This window comes from Hylaeus anthracinus, unplaced genomic scaffold (genome assembly GCF_026225885.1).
Source record: "Hylaeus anthracinus isolate JK02 unplaced genomic scaffold, UHH_iyHylAnth1.0_haploid 3, whole genome shotgun sequence".
Lineage (NCBI taxonomy): Eukaryota > Metazoa > Arthropoda > Insecta > Hymenoptera > Colletidae > Hylaeus > Hylaeus anthracinus.
Window position 1 is genome coordinate 13,223,245 of NW_026535284.1, and position 18,446 is coordinate 13,241,690.

General features: G+C 43.5%; 5 protein-coding genes across 10 annotated transcripts in view; 3 read left to right on the forward strand and 2 right to left on the reverse strand.

Annotated features, from left to right (window-relative positions):
* Positions 1-7,250, forward strand: part of LOC128894095 (uncharacterized) — a 173,438-nt gene extending 166,188 nt beyond the window's left edge. For 5 of the 6 annotated variants that reach the window (XM_054155556.1, XM_054155555.1, XM_054155559.1 and 2 more), the window contains 2 exons: positions 3,312-3,521; positions 4,242-7,250. In XM_054155556.1, coding sequence (XP_054011531.1) covers positions 3,312-3,521; positions 4,242-4,880 — 849 coding nt within the window. In that variant the 3' untranslated portion in view covers positions 4,881-7,250. The other variant, XM_054155560.1, reaches the window with a different exon arrangement.
* A 147-nt stretch (positions 7,251-7,397) lies between these two features.
* On the reverse strand, positions 7,398-10,928 carry LOC128894124 (zinc transporter 7). Its single transcript, XM_054155599.1, has 2 exons — positions 10,622-10,928; positions 7,398-10,191 (listed from the first exon to the last, which is right to left on the reverse strand). Exon 2 carries the CDS (start codon positions 10,148-10,150, stop codon positions 9,086-9,088), a length of 1,065 nt encoding a protein of 354 aa, XP_054011574.1. The 5' UTR covers positions 10,151-10,191; positions 10,622-10,928; the 3' UTR covers positions 7,398-9,085.
* Positions 10,929-10,987: 59 nt separating this feature from the next.
* LOC128894151 (40S ribosomal protein S25) lies at positions 10,988-12,223 on the forward strand. Its single transcript, XM_054155645.1, has 3 exons — positions 10,988-11,052; positions 11,624-11,716; positions 11,904-12,223. The coding sequence occupies exons 1-3, from the start codon at positions 11,050-11,052 to the stop codon at positions 12,165-12,167; spliced, it is 360 nt and encodes a 119-aa protein (XP_054011620.1). The 5' UTR covers positions 10,988-11,049; the 3' UTR covers positions 12,168-12,223.
* Positions 12,224-13,274: 1,051 nt separating this feature from the next.
* LOC128894125 (testis-specific serine/threonine-protein kinase 1) lies at positions 13,275-15,677 on the forward strand. The gene is made up of 4 exons (XM_054155600.1): positions 13,275-13,358; positions 13,740-13,913; positions 14,357-15,022; positions 15,402-15,677. Exons 1-4 carry the CDS (start codon positions 13,275-13,277, stop codon positions 15,576-15,578), a joined length of 1,101 nt encoding a protein of 366 aa, XP_054011575.1. The 3' UTR covers positions 15,579-15,677.
* Positions 15,678-15,919: 242 nt separating this feature from the next.
* The window catches only part of LOC128894102 (unc-112-related protein-like), a 47,140-nt gene continuing 44,613 nt past the window's right edge, over positions 15,920-18,446 (reverse strand). Inside the window, exons 5-8 of the mRNA XM_054155570.1 lie at positions 18,001-18,426; positions 17,288-17,500; positions 16,921-17,157; positions 15,920-16,836 (exon numbers count right to left, since the gene is read on the reverse strand). Coding sequence (XP_054011545.1) covers positions 16,636-16,836; positions 16,921-17,157; positions 17,288-17,500; positions 18,001-18,426 — 1,077 coding nt within the window. The 3' untranslated portion in view covers positions 15,920-16,635. The remainder of the gene's footprint in view (positions 16,837-16,920; positions 17,158-17,287; positions 17,501-18,000; positions 18,427-18,446) is intronic.

Genomic DNA, 18,446 nt, shown 5'->3' on the forward strand with positions numbered 1-18,446 from the left:
TGCAACATTGTTGGAGTTCGAGAGGGGCGATTTGCAACATTGTTGAATCTGCAACATTGTTGAACTCGGCGCCGCGCAAATTCAACAATGTTGCAACGCTCACAAGTACAACAAAGTGGCAACTCAGATGTTCGGAAAATGGGACAAAATCCGAAAAATCGACTCGACTTTTGCAACATTGTTGAAGTTTCGAGCGGAGCGATTTGTAACATTGTTAAACCAGGAAATATCACAGATATGGGGCGAAATTATAGGGAAATATACCAAGGCATGGAGGGAAATTAAAGGGAACTGTATAAGGAAATGAAGACAATCTAAGAGGAAATATACCAGGAAATTGAGGAAAATTAAAGGGAAATGTGCAAAGGAAATCGTGGGGAGATTATGAGGAATTCGGAGGGAAATTATAGGTGAAATGTTGGGAAATTATGAAGAAGTAGTAGGGAATTTGAAAGGAAATTTGTATAGGAATTGGAAAATTGAAGGGAAGTCACATGGAAATTGAAGGGTAATAGTAGAGAAATTGTTGGAAAACTAAATGGTAATTATAGGGGATTGTAGAAAAATTAAAGGGGAAAAGGTAAGTATAGCACATTAAATGCGAAGGAAGTGAAGGAAAGTTGAAGGGAAATGACGTAGGAGTACCTCAGTATCTCTTTTATATTCTCCAAGTCCTCTGGTTCTCCCAACCTTGCGACCTACAGCTTCGCTACTCGATCCTCGAAGAGGGAAATCGCAAGAAAGTTTGGTAGGTGCGCAAAAAAGAACCACCAGCTACCGACTGTTACGTAATCGTTCCGCGGTAAATGGGAACGTCAGCCTTTTTGCAGCTTCGAGGCGGATTAATTTTGTCGCGAGGTCGCGATCAGAGAATTAGAAGTCGTCGATTAAAATACCAAGCAACACTTGTTGCTCCGATTAGCGAGTAAACATTTTAAAACGGTAGGAGAATCGATCGCGGACACACAACTCGACTGACTATTCGTGATCAATTTAAATTGGCACACGTACACCATCGTTGAATGTGTTATTTTACCATTTGCAAAATATTTAAATAATGACAGATTATATTCTAGAGACAATAGAAACAATTATCTGTCCGCAAAGAGCCCAGAATGATTAGAACATACCTCGGCTGTTCGTGTTATACAATGTTGCAAAGAATTGATCCTTGCAAAGTTCTAATCTTGTAAATATAGATCAATTACTTTATATTTTATAGGCAGAAGCTGAACGTAAGCTGAAAGTGATACTGTAATATTTATACGGCGTTTAATCGAACCAGATTCAATTTCGAGTAAGAGCTACCAGAATCCTCCTGAGTAAGGCGTTCGTAGCGATTGACAACTACGCTCGACTCGAATTACCGTATCGCGAAATGCGATCTGCAAAATAAATGAGAATTCCGTGCCTACCAACCTAATACCTGCCATCCTCACCAGCGGTTGGCAAATTCACGCGAAAATCCGTTGGATCCCTTTGACTTAGCTCGATCCCAAGCGTAATTTTCCCTCGAAGATCCGCGGTACCCCCATCGAGCCTCTCCTTTTCCCTCAAGCACAATTTCCCATGGGTCTGAGGGGAGAGGTGTAACTCTATTTTGGAATATTGCTACGTCCCCGACGTCGCGCAACAAAGTGGAACAAAGTCACGATCGAACGCAAACCCGGCTTCGAGATCAATTTGAAACTGTCACGCGTCGCGCCACTTAATGACACCCCCACTCTGCAAACTGTGTCATCTAATTAGGTCGCGCTATTTCGAGGAGACGCGTGCATCGATATCAATCGTCGTCAAGGAAACCTGAGACGTCCCGTCCAATAGGAAGTTGAAGCTACAGGTGGTCGATTTTTTCAAGAAAAAATTGGATACGTCTTACATTGGAAAAGTTGGAGGTAAAGGAACTGATAAAAAGGAGGAACAGCAACCGCTAAGAAAACTTACACAATGAGAAGATGCAATGAGAGAAGAGCCGAGCAACATTGTAGCGATTACAAGATTTATACAGATTACTATTGTAATTTACTCAAGTAATTTTGTACTCGAAAGTATAAAATTTATAAATATTCAATAAAGATTTATTCTAAAGTTATTAGCGTTACTTGTTTTATATAACCTATCCGCGGGACATCAAACTTATTTATTATTAAACAGACGATATATTATATAACAAAACTCTAAGGCTTCCAGTAATCCCTGTACATTTCCACAAAGGTTGTATGATCTAACTATTTCTAGTCGGGTACCAAAGTTCTCCGTTTCTCGACATTCGTTACCCGTTTGACTCCCAGCGGAGAATCGTGTCTTCGCAAACTTCGCCAAATCGGTTCAAACTCGACGCAGCGATCAAAGCGACGGTAAAACCGATTTAGGGATTAGTCGCAGCTTGTTAGCTCCGTATTAACGTCAGAGCTTCGTCTTTCCTCGCGACGCACGCGATCCAGTAATCTCGGAAGCCGTTGTGCTCGCACGCCTCGCTTTGTTCTCCTCTTATTGCGGAGTAACACGACACCGCCGACGATTTCGGCGTCGCGACGCCATCGTTCGTGCGACCGAATTCCGACGTTTAACACCGTCTCACGTCGATGACAAAAGGAACGCGAAATTCAGGATCCCTCGAGAAATATGGGCCGTGATTCGACAAACTAAAATGGGAGGGAAACCTCGATTGGAAGTATAATAAATTTATTTCATTTAGTTTCATTTATGAGGGGGCGAAGATATTTTATATTACTAGACTGTACGCCTAATGTGTCAGTCTTGCATCCGTTCATTATTTATATTCATTTAATTCTTGTTTTACATTACTTTACATTTGCATTTGCTTAGGTGCCTCTCTTTATGATTCATTATAGGTGCCAGTAATCTGTTTCAGACTCAATGGCTCCTCTATAGCTCGGGTACCTCGGGGTTTCTAAACCCGTACTGTAGCTACATTGTTCAATCAAACATAGCTACAGCCCCTGAGGGTATTTCATTTAAGTGAAGTATTCGTTTCGTAAATAAATAATACTCTGCTACAACAAGATACCCTTTATCGTCACCTTTAATTAATTTAGAAATTTTCTTCTCACTAATATTTATATTATAATGCATCAAGTATTAGTATATAATGTATTACGATAACATCAAATCCCTGACAATTTATCTAACCAACTCTCGAATCCTCACCATCAAAATAAACATGAAATTGAAGGAGCCAAAGAAAGATAAAATATTGACTCACTCTGTATGTCGAATGCATTCGAATATATTTCAAGCCACAGGAAATACGAAAAGCTGGAGGATGAAAAACGTGTCAATGTTCGCAGGAGTCCGACAGCTTGGCGGTGTTCTCCGAGCTCCTGAGATATACGAGCGTCCGAGAGCTGAGCCTGTGCAACGCGCGCTTGCATCTGGCCGTCCACGAGGGTCCTTTGGCGAGATTGGGACGCAGAGATGACGCAGGAGCTGAGCTCCTCAGGGCAGCGCCGCCCCCTGCCTGCCCCGCGATTGTGTTCCTCAGACTCGCAGGTTTTCAAGTAAGTAATCCTCTTTTCAGTTGTACGTCCAGACGATGAAAGAGAACCTGACTTCGTCTGAAGCCTCGTAATTGCGAATTAGATCGAGGACCTTAACGAATAGAGCGATTCGATGAAAGCAGAGCTCTCCTTTTCGTGGGAAATAGTACTCTAGACACCTAGGACTATCTTACAAGATTGAGATCCTTCTCTTAATCATCCTGAAATTAGGAGTGAACGTAGACACTTCACTCTTACTTTCACTTCCTATTCATTCTCCTCTACTTTTCCTTTCGAATCTCTAACATAAGTCTATCCTACACCTCGGCCACGAACCTAAGAGACGCGTGTGTCAAGACGTAAGCACGATTGTCGGCAACAACGCGAGTCGATGTATCGGGTTCCACACTGTCCATTCGAGACACTCGAGCCCATTCGAACCGGACGATTCGTAATTCGAGGCCGTCGACGATTCGTCGGTCTGGACGTTGCGGTCGACCCGACCGCGATAGATCATTCGTCTTGAGGAACTGGTTTCTAACCAGCTCGTTGCTCGCGTTATTGAGAGATTCGATTAATTCCACCTCGAGTACAGTTATGTCCCCTTCGCGATGATTACGATTCATCCCTCTAACCCCGAAAATCCTCATTCGTCTTCGTTAATCTTCAACCCTCCTTCGCACGAGAAAAAAATGCGTGGAGATCGTCGACGGGGAAAGCTAGCATTATTTCTGATTGCAGGTGACAGTGAACGATCGCTTGGCGCTCCGTGGACCACTTCTTCTACCCTTCCTCGCTGGTTTCACTGCTCTGAGCGAGCTAGACCTCTCCTTGGACAAGTCTACCATCGGCGGGAACAGTGGGTCCCTGCTGTTCATCGACGACAAGATCCTCCAGCAGTTCTTCGCCTGCCTGTCCTCCCATTTCAGGAACCTGCAGTGCCTGAGGATCAACTTCTGGCGAGTGACGTTGGAGGACAGCGAGAAGACGATGAGGCAGATCGCCAAGTACCTGAAGCTGTGCAACCTGAGCTTCCTGAAGGCGAACGGGCTGATTGTGACCGACAGCGCGAAGAAGGTGCAGATGGAGCACGTGTTCGTGCAGACGATCCTCACCCATCTGCAGTACCTTACATGGCTTTGTCTGGATGGACTGGAGCTGACGGAGACGCAGGCGTCCAGCATCGGCAAGTGCGTCAGGGATCGCTACCCTGGCACCTCGCTCGAGATCAGCGCCAAAGACGTCCACGTGAAGTCGGTGAAGGCTCTCGTCACCGCTATCGAAGATGGTGGACGGGCAGAGGTTGTTTACACCGGAGGATCCAACTGTCGACTAAAGATCACGAAGATCCAAAAGAACGGCAAGGCTAAGAAGAAGTGAGGCCTCGACGAGGAGCTCTTGCTTGCCAGCGACACGAAAGTTTCTTGATTCTCCGGCCACGGCGAACCGTGGCCGAAGAACGACGAGGAGGTTGAGGGAATCGATCCTGGATTAGGAAAGTAAAGGAAACGTTTGAAGGGATAAGGTCCAGTTTTGATCGAAATATATTGTTTACGATCCGGTGAAACGGATCTTGAAAGAGCGAGGACGTAAACGCGTAGATATAGAATGAAACGAGTCGAACGCGCGTATTTTAGCCATAAGAGGCACGTAGTATAAGAAGATTACGGAAGGGCGCCGAGAGCAAAGAGGATCGATCGAAGCCAAGCACATTGTGGATTTTCGTCTTACTGTGATTTCCTTTTCCACGCGTGGTCGCTCTCCTAAACGATAGATCACGTAGATTGTTAGCGTTATTAGCTCGAGCCTGAAGAATTCGTAAATCGCTAGAAATGGATATTTGTTTCGAAAGGGTCAGCGTCCTATCGAGCAAACGGATGGAAGAATCATCTTTGCAAACGACCAACACACGCGCGCGCGCGCGCACACGTACATACACACGCACAGAGAAACAGGCAGACAGACAGACAGACAGACAGACAGACACACACGCATTACCGAGAAGATATTTAAAGAATACTAAAATGAAAGAGGCTGTTGCAAACTAGATACGTTCGTTGTTGTTAGATGGACTGTAAAATACGATTCAGAGTAATATATTATTATTATTATCGTCATTACTACGATCATCATCATTATTATTATTGCTACGATTATATTAGTATATATCCTGATCACGATTATCAAATGTTAACGATCGATTGTGTTGATCGATCGACGATCCAAGAGTGAAAAATGGCTTTACCGGATGAGGCGCGTTGTTGGAGACTTGGAGAAATTTTATAGATATTATATTCTACATGGTAGCGGGTAGGAAAAAATCGTATCCAAGAGAGTCGTCGGATTTTCGAACACTGTGGTGCACGATATAGAAAACGATTGCTATTGTATTGTATAAATAAAAAAAAAAAACAAATATAATGAAAGAGGAATACCTTGAAGCAAGCGAAACGTGCGACACACACACACACACACACACACACACACACACAAAACTGCCAACATCGTAAAAATCTTAGACTCGACCGCGATCTATCGTCTATATCGGTATTAATCACAAGTTCGTTACCTTCTAGGATAAGGCGTGCGGTTCCACAACGATTTCCATCGATCATCGATCGCCGAAGCGAGCGCTAGGTGCGATACTTACACGATCCCTTGCCAACTGTTATTAGTAGCCAAGAGGAACGCGATATACTGCCATGCACCTAACATACGAGTTCAGTTCAGTTCCACGTAAACCAGTTCCATGCGATACAGTTCCATACAAGATGTTCGCTCCCCCCCTTATTCGATACAGTTACGTCGAAATGAATTTTTCGACTCCCATTTTACCGCGTGAAGCGTCACGGGTTTGTTTAAACGAAACTTTATTGGTAGACATAGAGCAAAAATACGTGTGAGTCACCACTAAATCGATTGTTCACTTGATATCGGGGATAAACAAAACTTATTCGAATAATAGATAGACACTCTGTAGCTATTTAACCTATTATTGTATTGTAAAGCCTTAAATTAGAGTTATTAACAGTAGATTGAATGCGACCAGCCAGTCGAAGTGTAATCTCATTGTTAGTTGCCAGTTTAACAGGGCATCGCATGCGCCTACAAAGAGGCAACCGCTGCTCCAGACCTAACGTACCAGTTGATGTCCAGGTCTGGTTATCTGATTTCAGGGACATGTCTTGCGCCTGCAAGCAGGCAACCGATACTCCAGTCCTACCGCGACTGTCGGTATTTAGTTCTGGTTGCTTGCTTGCAGGCGCAGCGCCTACGCCTGCGAGCTGGCAACCGTTGCTTCGGTGCTAACGTACCAGTCGGTGCTCCAGTACTGGTTGCCTGCTCGCAGGCGCATTACCTACGCCTGAAAGCTGGTATTCGATGCTCTAGTTTTAACGGACGGTTGCCACCTATCAGGGGAATCTTTGCAGCCCTGATATTGTGCTACACATCAACTGGCGGGTTGCCTTAAATCTACTATATTAAAGATTCGTTTTAAACTAAATAAGAATATCCAAGTTCTACCTTATATAACTCATTTTGTAGCTCTTGAATCGTTCTTAAACCACTTTCATAATAAGTATTATATACTTTAACGTAAGAGTATTAACCCGCTCGAACGTGTAACTGTCTACAAAGTTTTATTATAGTAAACGCGTGACGCCTCTTGCGGTTCTCTTATTAGATACACAGGGGCGAGCGTTCCGCACGGTTTTTCATTTTTGATAGTTTGCTATGTGTATATAAGAAACGCATCGATCGACACCGTACGAGACGAACGAGATGTTTAAAGTCCGATCTGTTACATTTGTGAGCCCGTTTTAGCGAGGAGAACTTAAACACGGCGAGAATGAAGCTGACACTACACACGTCTGAGTGTGGCATCAGCTTCAGCGATTTTATTATAAATATTTATGTATTTATATGTGTATACATATCCTTCAAATAAATGTAATATGTGTTTGAAAATCTACATGTTATATGAATCTCCCCTACCCTTTAGTTAAAGCAAACGAATAAACAAAATTTGTTACAAAAGAAATAAGGTCCATTCCTAATTGATCAATATAGAGTGGGACCACAGGTTGCTATCAGTACAAGTACTTCCGTTTATTATTTACAATCTGTCGATACTGCGGGGACATTCTCTTTCATTGTCCATCTATACAATAACGCTAATAATAATCTTGACTTTCATCTCGGGAATTGCACCGACTTTTTCTAATTCAAAAGTCTTATTCGACCGCATGTTATTCTGGCATTTTACTCACACACTCGCGCGATGATATAGTATTTCGATAATTCTGTCTGTTAGTATTTTTTTATCGAAGTTTCGCTTTATCCTATCAATTAAATTTTGGCCTAAGTCGTCACGACTTCAAGTATACAAATCCTACACCTTGGCTACATGGAATGTCCTGGTCAAGCTTACGACATACGCTTATGAATCTCTCGATAGTCTAATTCGGTAGTCGCCACTCGAAGACAATGCTTGTGAAAGTGATGAACAAATGACTGAATACCCCGTCACGGATTTATAAAATATTTAATAAAAAATTATGCTAACTCCGAGTCTCGCGATTCCGTTTCGACCAATGGCAATCGTATCAATGTTATATCCATCAGCTTCTATAGAAGTTTTCCTAGAGTACATTTATTTTTATATTGTACTCGCAATTTGCCTATTCGATTCTAGTAGAACGTGTTTTGGAAATACAGTCGCATTGTGATAAACGTTCAATCTATACCAGGTGAGTGTTCATCACTTTCTCAATTGAACTTTACACCAACAAAATTAGTTACGAAGTAAATACAATCTTGAGAAAAGCATAACATCGTATAAACGTAAGAATATCGATTTATATTACATTTTATAAAGTTGCACTTTTATATATATATATAATGTACATTTCACATGTTTTGTATAGCGATGACTAGCGATGTCTACAGCTGCTTGTAGATCGATTTAACCGTTTCTATCGTGAGCAAACGCAATGATTCATTATTCAGAGTTTTGCACACGCTCGACCATAATGTTTGGACTTTACGTTAGAAATCGCAATACACGGGAAATTAGGCGGTACGAAGGAAATTATGAAAATGCCCTCGTAGTTGTGGCTTTCAATGTTGTACAGGTAAAAAAATCTAAGTAGTTTCCGCCAGTAGTTTCTCTGAGTTTTAAATGCAATTTGATGTAATGGCTTCGATGTACAATACAAAACATTACTCCCGAGCTTCGGTTTAAAAAGAGGGCTTGAAAGATAATTCGCGACTTGGTAAAGAAGTAATTGTAAAACACGAGGGAGCCAATATTTATGTACAACTGCAGAAACGAGGGAATGAAATTCTAATATCGTCCTTAGGAATATGGCAGTAAACTGCACCGATTATTTCCATTCTTAGACAATCTGTAATCCAAGATGATATTCACTGTTGCTCAGAACAATGCATCTGCACAATTTTAAAATGGCAGAAATATTCTGCACTAGCGCAATGTTCCTTGCCTGTTTCTGACAGACTCCACAAACAAATACAGTTTTGGAGCACTTATAAGAACACTTAATGAGATGCACGTTTTTCGTAGATCACATAGGTGCGTAATCCAGTTGAACCGTTAGATGCCTTACTCCAGCCGATTGGAATATCATTTGCGTGTGCGCTACAACGTATTTGGGCTCTACTGTTCTAGCCACTTCTAATTTCAAGCACCCAACGTATACATCCGAACACAGCGTCCAGAAATGCGGTTCTTGTACACTGTATACTCCCGCCAGTTGGGTCACTTTATTGTAGCACTGTGGTAGAACATGATCCAATGCTGCTGGTTGCCTTTGCATCAATATTTCCCATGAGTCTTTCATTAAGGAAAGCACACTTAAAACTATCAATACTGAGATCAGCATGGAACAGATCGGATCGGCTATGAACCAACCAAACAAACGCATCAGCACTGCTGATACAATTACACCTACAGATCCGAGCGTGTCTGCCAAGATATGCAGGAAAACTCCTTTCATAATCTGAGAATTTGTACCAGTAAAGGAGGGATCGATTTCGATATCAAGATGATCATGGCTGTGACTATGATTCGAATGGGAATGTCCATGACCCCCATGAGATTGAGTGTGAGAATGCGAATGGCCATGTCCCATTCCATGGCCATGTCCATGTCCATGATGGAACACATATATTCCAACTAAATTAACTATCAATCCCATAATAGACACAACCAAAAGTCTTTCATGTTTTATCTCTGGTGGTTCAATGGATCTTTCCACAGCCTCAGACATGATGAAAAGAGCAATGAAAAATAGAAGTAAAGCATTGACGAATCCCCCCAAAACTTCTGCTCTGACATAGCCATAGGAGTATCGTTCGTTTGCTCTCCATTTGGTTATAACTGATGCTGCCAAGCCAAACAATAAACCAGTACAATCAAAGAACATGTGAAAGCTATCGGATATTAAGCCCAAACTGTTTGTCCATACTCCATATAGTAATTCAATGAAGGCAAAGGACAAATTAAGAAGAAGAAACAAAAACAAATTTCTAGTATTCTTGTCAGAAAATATCAAACGTTTCCATCCCAATAACTGCTCCTTTATCCGGCTACTGAGATTTCGTGAGTCTTTGTGCGAGAGTGGAAGCATTTTGCAACAGTGCCAGAGTTGCTTCTACCAGAGGCGTTATCCTGAAAAAAAAACACCGATTTGTCAGTAAATCTGGGTTTTACATAAGCACGTTTAAAATGTCATTTTTCTGAATGAACTTCTCAAGCGACACTATCTACATCGGGATCTAGGCGCCTAAACAAGAATTCTACAGTTCGAAGAACGTAATCGTCGACTATACTCAAAAATCTGTCGAAGGTAAACCAATGATCGCACAGCTGATTAGGGATACCTTCGCTTATCAGCCGTGACACTCGCTAATAACACGATAAACCGCGTTTTTGAATGAAACACATCGTTTGGAACCAACTTTGGGATTATCACCATTTAATTTATTCGAATTCCACGCTAATTGTTCACAACTTGCGCCGAATAAAAACACGAATGACACGTAGCAACGGTGAAAGGCATCTTAACCTTACACGAATATTTGTATCATGAAGAAATTACCTTTTCAGCACGAAACTGGATACAAAAACGAAGACTCGTGATCAATTCGACGGTAGCAGAGGGTATTCTTAAACCAAATACATCGTACGAGTACGTCAAAGATTGGAAAAACCGGGACGTGAAAACGCTCGGTGCGGCGCCATGCTTAACACGCTGTAGCCACTCCTGAGCGACTGACAGCTCGACAAGATGTTATACGTGACACGTGTACATCGTTTCTGTTATTCCTTCGTATAATCGTATAATTGAAGAATTAATTTTAATTTAGTCACCGATTCACTTAACAATTACTATTCTATTTCCTTCGATTTTCAGCCATTTTTAGTAACAATACTGACCGACGTAGTAAAACAGATGGCGCTGCGTGAAATAAGCATTAGACATGGCGACTGACGCACTTCCCTTTTCTTTCTGAGTCGACAGCCATCATGGTGAGTATTCGGCCAATGATTTCCCCTTCTATTTTTAATTGTATTTGCATCAAGTAATTTTGTGAGTGTAACAAAAGTTCCCGTTTGTGTATCGTGATATTTTTTTTTTAAATTTATCGAATTTTGGGTAAATTCTACGTGCAACAAAGTGCATAACCTTCGTTTGTGATTCATCCACATGGTTTATACAACACGTTTGAATTATTTTATTTTGTATAATTTGCGTTACGTTGCGAATACTTTTTGCTAAATTATTAGAAAGGTATTGATTGCTACGTATTGTACAAAATGAAGACAATTTACAGTTCTGTTGATATATGAACGTCTAACCTCTTCTCTCATGCATGTTTTGTTGACACAATGGGATTTTCCTTGAGATAGATGTTAATGTTGCAAAGTACATTGTAGGTCGGTTAATATTTGTTTTAAGCGAACGTATTATGATGAGAAACTTATGCTGGATCAACTACATGATAGCAAAATACTGATTTAATGAGACTGATTTGTATTTTATTAGAAAGTGTCATATACGAACTCTCTGGACCTTGGTTAATTTTATTTCCCATTTCAGCCGCCTAAAAAGGATACCAAGGGGTCTTCTAAGCAACCACAGAAGACACAGAAAAAGAAAGAGGGAGGATCTGGTGGCAAAGCCAAGAAGAAGGTTCGTATTGCAATCCTCTATCCTACAACTCTACTCTAATCTGACCATTCGAATGATGAACACTTAAAATCTTGACAAACCATGGAAGCTAAATACTGATTTAATGAGTCTGATCCAATATATTACTAAATATTCTATTGATCTTGAGTGAACAATTCTCTAATAATTTATCTGTTTCCTATTGCAGAAGTGGTCCAAAGGAAAAGTACGCGACAAGTTAAACAACCAAGTGCTGTTCGACAAAGGCACATATGAGAAGCTGCTGAAAGAAGTACCCCAGTACAAATTGATCACACCATCTATCGTTAGCGAAAGGTTAAAGATCCGCGGATCCCTTGCCAGGAGGGCGCTGATCGAACTCCAACAAAAAGGACTCATTAAACAAGTTGTGCAACACCATGCGCAATTGATTTACACGCGTACCACGAAAGGCGATGATCCAGCTTCGTAATCTCGTTTCTACGAAATGTATAAATACGTTTAATAAAAAATCTATATAAATTCGAACCCTGGTTGCTTTACTACTAGCTTTACCCTTGAACCGCTGGATGGAGTTATTCTAGCTTTATGGTAAATTACCAATTGAACAAAGGATTTTGTAGTTTCGTGTACTGACATTAGTCCTACAAAAATCTAAATACCATCGAGGTATGCATTCTATAACAAGCTTGGCCGTTTTACCGTAGATGGCGCCTCCTGTACTAAACAAGTAGCGACATCTATACGTCAACGTAGAAACTAGGTCTGTTACCGCTATGAAATAGAGCTTGGTCGTTTTACCGTAGATGGAGTCACTTGAAATTTAGTTTCGAACCTGTAAAAACGTAATTACCATCGGGGTATGTTGTTCGACAATAAGCTTGGCAATTTTACCGCAGATGGCGCCTCGTGCACTAGACAAGTAGCGACATCTATACGTAAACGTAGAAACTAGGTCTGTTACCGCTAACTATGAAATAGATACAACTATTCCACTAGCTATTTTGAATAAAAATTGCCATTATATTCTATTACAAGCTCGTATAACTTCACGAAGCGTTTCAACCATTGCCCTTCTATCACTCGACCATCTCTGTTATCAGATGTACGACGCGAACATGCTTGAAAATCAAAGCGATTCAAAACGTGAACGCGCTCGCGGATCAACTGTTCATTGTTTTTAAGTATAATGGCTGAGTTCGAATGAGACACGGATCTTTTCCTCTGCCCCGTTCCGTACCACGTACAAGCTAGTCTCGACGCTCAAAATTCTAGTGCACGCAGCCATCTGAAATGACAGAACGGACCCCTGACACGGGTACATCGACGTAAAATACCCCTCGAGTTGTTCCACGGCTCCTGGACGGAGCATGAACCGCGCATCCGTCACAACAAAATTCAATCGAATTTAGGGGAGTGCGTGCAGACGTCTGCGAGGAGGATAGCAAAGACGAGCTCTGCGAGGATAAGAAACAGAAAGACTACGCATCCAGTCGGAAAGGAGAGAAGGAGAAACGCGCGAAGAAGAAGAACCAGTTGCGCGTTATCAGGATCGAAAGTCCAATGAAGATCCACTGGCATGGCCACGCGACTCAGCCCCCGAAATTCGGAGGTGAACGCTCTTGAGCAGCGGGGCTATCTGATTGGCAAAAAGATCGGACAGGTTATTTACCCCCAACCCTCTACGTCCCACCTGTTCGTTAACCTCTTCTCTGCCTTCTTCATCCAATCTGCAACATCGTTTCCTATGTTTCTTTTTTTAACTTTGCGCTTCCTTTGATGCGACCCGGTGTTCTTGTTTCGTTAAATGACTGCACGTTTCTTTTTGCGCCGCGAGTTTTTGGTTCTCTTCGAGTCGGCTTTCTTCATGTTGGACCATTATTATCGCGCTCTGCAATTTCGTACAACGATTCTACTTTCCTTCGAGAGCGTTATTTATTTACACGAAGGCGCGGCACCTTCGTTTTTTTTCGGATCGCTTTTGCTCTTCGTTCTTTTCGTGGATCGATCTGACTAATGTCGCTTGGAACTTGGTGAATATTAGGGTTCGTACGCTACCGTGCACCTGGCCGAGTACGTCGACGGGACGAGCTCGAAGAAACTGCGGCTAGCCTGTAAGATATTCGACAAGGAGCAAGCGCCCAGCGATTTCCTCAACAAGTTCTTCCCCCGCGAACTCGAGATCCTTACGAAAATCGAAAATCCCCATATCATTCAAGTAAGATAGGGTGTATTCAACAGAGAAGGCTGTTGAGCGATTCTCTTGGGTTCTCTGCTTCGATTAGTCTATTCGAAGCGAGTAGAATCCAAGCAGAGAATCCAAGAGAATCACTCGATAGTTATCTCTACTCAAAGCATCTTTTGATATTACGCTGCTTTCAAGAGTTGACTTTGAAAGGGGAATCCCTGGAAGACTTTGGAAAACTAAGCGTTCTGTGTAGCTCTGTATACGTTTAAAATAGTAGAGTAGTGTTACCTCCACCAACAAGCTATGGATTCTGTAACGTCGCCCCTGAATCTTCCCTCCCCCCGGAGATCAATTCCTGAGACCGCTAATGTTATAATAACGCTCTGAAAACCTACAACCAAATCATCTACTATTGCTTAGTGAATTCCAATTATGTAATCAAATAGAACCCCGTCCTAATAAGAAACTTGCAGGTGCACAGTATACTGCAACGAGGCCCGAGAGTCTTCATCTTCATGCGCTACGCCGACAACGGCGACCTGTTGGACTTTGTGCAGAGGAATGGCGTCGTGCCAGAGCAACAGTCCAAGCTTTGGTTCAGGCAGATGGCTTCCGGCCTCCACTACCTACACGGGAAGAACATTGCCCATCGCGACCTCAAGTGCGAGAACATCCTGCTCTCTAGAAAATTCAACGTGAAACTGGCTGACTTCGGTTTCGCGAGGTTCTGCGTCGACCACGATGGCAGACGCGTCCTCAGCGAGACTTACTGTGGCTCAGCGGCGTACGCTGCACCGGAAGTTGTGTCAGGGACCCCATACAACCCGAAACTAGCGGACGTTTGGTCCCTGGGGATCATACTCTTCATCATGCTGAACGCATCGATGCCTTTCGACGATAAGAACTTGAAGAAGCTACTGAAGGACCAGATGTCGAGGAACTGGATGTTCAGGTCGCGAGTACGAGGCACGGTGTCTGCGTTGGCGAAGAGCATCGTCAAGCATATCCTAGAACCGGATATTACGCTGAGACTGACTCTAGAAAGGGTCCTCAGCCACGAGTGGGTACGCACCAAGAAGGACAAGCCCGGAACTCTTGCTGGCAGACTCGTGCATTCAGCGCCACCTATTCATCCGCAGGTGATTCTCTTTTTGTGTCTTTTGAGTGCTTCTCCATTGGTGGGGGGCGTATAAGGGATGGATTGGATGTTTAGAGAGTGTTACTGAAGTAGTAGCGCCATGGTGAAGTATGATTTGTATCGCAATGACGTTTGTGGCGCCACTGGTTCTCAAGCTTGCGGTTTGTTGAAACGGTGGTGGCATCAACGGATAGCAAATGTTAGTCGATGAAGAGGACTTATCTGGACACATAACTTCGTAAGAGTCTCCTCCGAGGTCGCCTGGGGTGATGTCATTCACGAACCAAGAGAGGAAACCAAGATAACGATTACAAAGATTGCAAGAATAATTATGATATTAATAATAGTAACGATTAAAAATAAATTTTACTTTGATTCAGGTGTGTGGAGGCAGTGGGAACATGGTTGGAGCGGGGGCGGCGACCGGTGGTTGCAACGTGCCCATGGTTATGAGAGGACTGCCGTCGTTCAAGAATTCTGAGAGTCAAAATCAAGGTAGTGGCGCAAAGTCCGTGGATAATTCGGGTAAAAACTCCAAGCTGTGCGCCGTCGAGTGAAAGGAAGCCCACCCGACAGGGATGAACCAGCATCGTTCGCGTGTCGCGGCGTCGTCGAGGTGCCCAGATGTCTGCGCACCGTTCGAGACGCAAACGTTTATAATTCATTTTCTATTCGTTTACATTACCGATTATTGTCGCTCTATATACATGGTTTTTTATATCGCATACTTTAATAAAGATTTTTCACGATTTCAACGATGCCTACTACGCGAACCGACCAGACCACCGGGTAGTAATAATTAAGTTTATTGTACAACTACCGTCTATCAATATACAAAACTATAATTTTTCTGATTACACGCTCGGCAACGCGACGTTATACATAGATAGATAACATGCAACGGTACAAGTAAATATATTTTAATATATATATAGTTTACATTAAAACAACAAATAATTTACACGATTCGATGGGGTCGCCGCGTCTCGAGGTCGATCTCTCCCGGCATAGCACCCCATGCTGTGAAAAAATACATGTTATTCGCCCGAGAGAGATCGACCTGGCAAACCGAAAAAGATCATCCAGAACGACGTCCAGCGAGGTCGAGGCCAGAGGGTGGGGAACGCGCTGGCCGCTGCAGAAACGTTAATTCGTTCATGACCTTAATCAACGGCGTCGCGTGTACAAAAGGGCGCGGTTTGCTCGTTCGCGGGTCGATCGTTGTGCGTGTTTCACTCGATTACCTAATACATTATACCCTCGTATTCCGTTTGCAGGATTTCGACGGTCGAGAACTGCATACTACTCTCCTGTCATGTGCAAAAGTAGCCATCAACCGTATATTAAAATTACAGACCTCCTACGCGTGAAATAAAACATGGCGCCCCCTACGAGCGCGGCGGTTCAAGACGACGCGATCTTCTATTTACAAATACTATAATAAAGCGTCTCTAAGTGTAGATTTAAGTATTTTTACAAATGTCAACCAACAAGCGTGTCGCGTCGATTACCAGATCAGAGTTTCCTCTGACCCAAAGTGACAACAAAGTAAACGCTCCGTCGAGTGTTTCGACCCGTTAGAAAGAGATTTATTCGTCCACGTTCGGCGATTTCTTAAACCCACCCCCCGGTCAACTTGTGGAACATCTCCTCGTTCAACGTCTGATTCGCTTCCTTCGATCGCATCGACAGGAATATGTAACCGCCGATGAATTCGTGGACCACTTTACAATCAGCGGACTGGCACTCGAAGATAATGTTTCCCTCTTCAAACTGCACCATCATGTGCTTCACCTCCCAGTTCACGTTCCATGCCTACACAAACGAAACATCGGTTAGGAAATGTTCAACTTCGAATATATTTAGTTTCTTTTAGTTCGGTTTTAGCGAGTGGTTTACCTTCATGGTGTTGTATCTCCACGTCTTCAAGTGATCGCCACTGTGAAGTTCCATTCGCATCAGTCTGTTGTTAGCGATGCCCAGCAACTCGTCCTTGCTTTTCCCGGTGAATCTGACCACGAAGAGGGAAATACCGTACTCGGGAAGGGATTGCCAAGCTTTTATGTAGTTCAATTTAGCTTCGATCAAGGGCAGGTCCTTGACGTTGGCGTGGGCCTCCAGGATCCTCTGAACCAACTGTAAAGTAATCGAAGGGGTTTAGAGGTATTAATGAGGATACGGAGCTATTTTGTAAACTAATTCTTCGCGAGAATTTTGTATTATTCAGGCTTTCTAAAAAAATGTTCTAATATAGAGTAATGAATACCTTTCCCTTGAGCTTCTTAGCGAATCGTGGGGCAACGTAATCCTCTGGAACGATGTCGAGGGAGTTTGGATTGATCGCAGGCGCGGGTGCAGGCCTCTGCAGTTGCAGGAAGGCTGCGATGCTGTCCACTTCGCTCTCGTAGGAGGCGTCCGCAAGGGTGCGGCCCTTCGCGGCTAGTCTGCACGCTGCCATCCATTTCGCGTATTGTTGTTCCTGGAATAAACAACGCGTGAGGGATTCCAACAGGTCGATCGACGAACATTCGTGAAGAATTGGTGTCTGACAATGCGCGAAGCACCCTTGTTAGTGGAAGGAAGGTGTTCAAGACTCGAGTGGGATTGAAATACAATCCCCATTGACTTGCCCGCATCCTTAACGCGTTCAAAAAGGACGCAGAGTTGCCTCTGGGATCTTGACTTCTGCCCAAACAAGGGAAGGCGTGCGATAGGGGTTGCTAAATAATTTCTTTACTCCTTGACAAATTCCGAATGAATATCTATAGATTCGTTACTGACAGGGGGACAATTCTCGATGGCCTTAAGCTACCAATTGGCATCGTTCTACTACGGTACTTATAGAATCCACTGACGAGAGGAACGGAGTGGGTGTCTTCTAGAAGTTTAATAACCACTAATCCCACCCAAAGGTTCCCACTGTCCTGTTCCAAGACCCAATACATCTGTCACGGGGTAAGTAGGCGGAGATGTACTCACATTGTCGCATCTGATCCACATCTCGGTCATGCCCTCGGCACTGGGCACCTCGAGCCTGATGCCGAAGCGTCCTTGCGAGAGATGAACGTCGGGCGTGACCTCGCATCCACGCAGGCTGATCACGTTGGCAGGCGACTCGCTGCTCGTCTCCTCCCTGGTCTTGTACAGCCTCAGCTGAAGGTCCCTGCAGGTGACCCAGTAGCGTTTGAACGCCTTCAGGGTGAAACGCTTGGGCTTGAGGAAGCGCAGGTAGTCGCAGAGCTCGGGGACCTGGGTGATGTCGCTGGGCCCGTTGCTGATGTTGCTGCCCTCCAGGGTGACCTGGAGGTCCGTCAAGGCCGCGTCAATGTCGTCCTCGACGGGCGACGAGGCGCCGTTGCTGTCGTAACTCGGCTGCGGCACGCTGGCTTGCAGATTCACTTGCACCTGCGGACACGGAATACCAA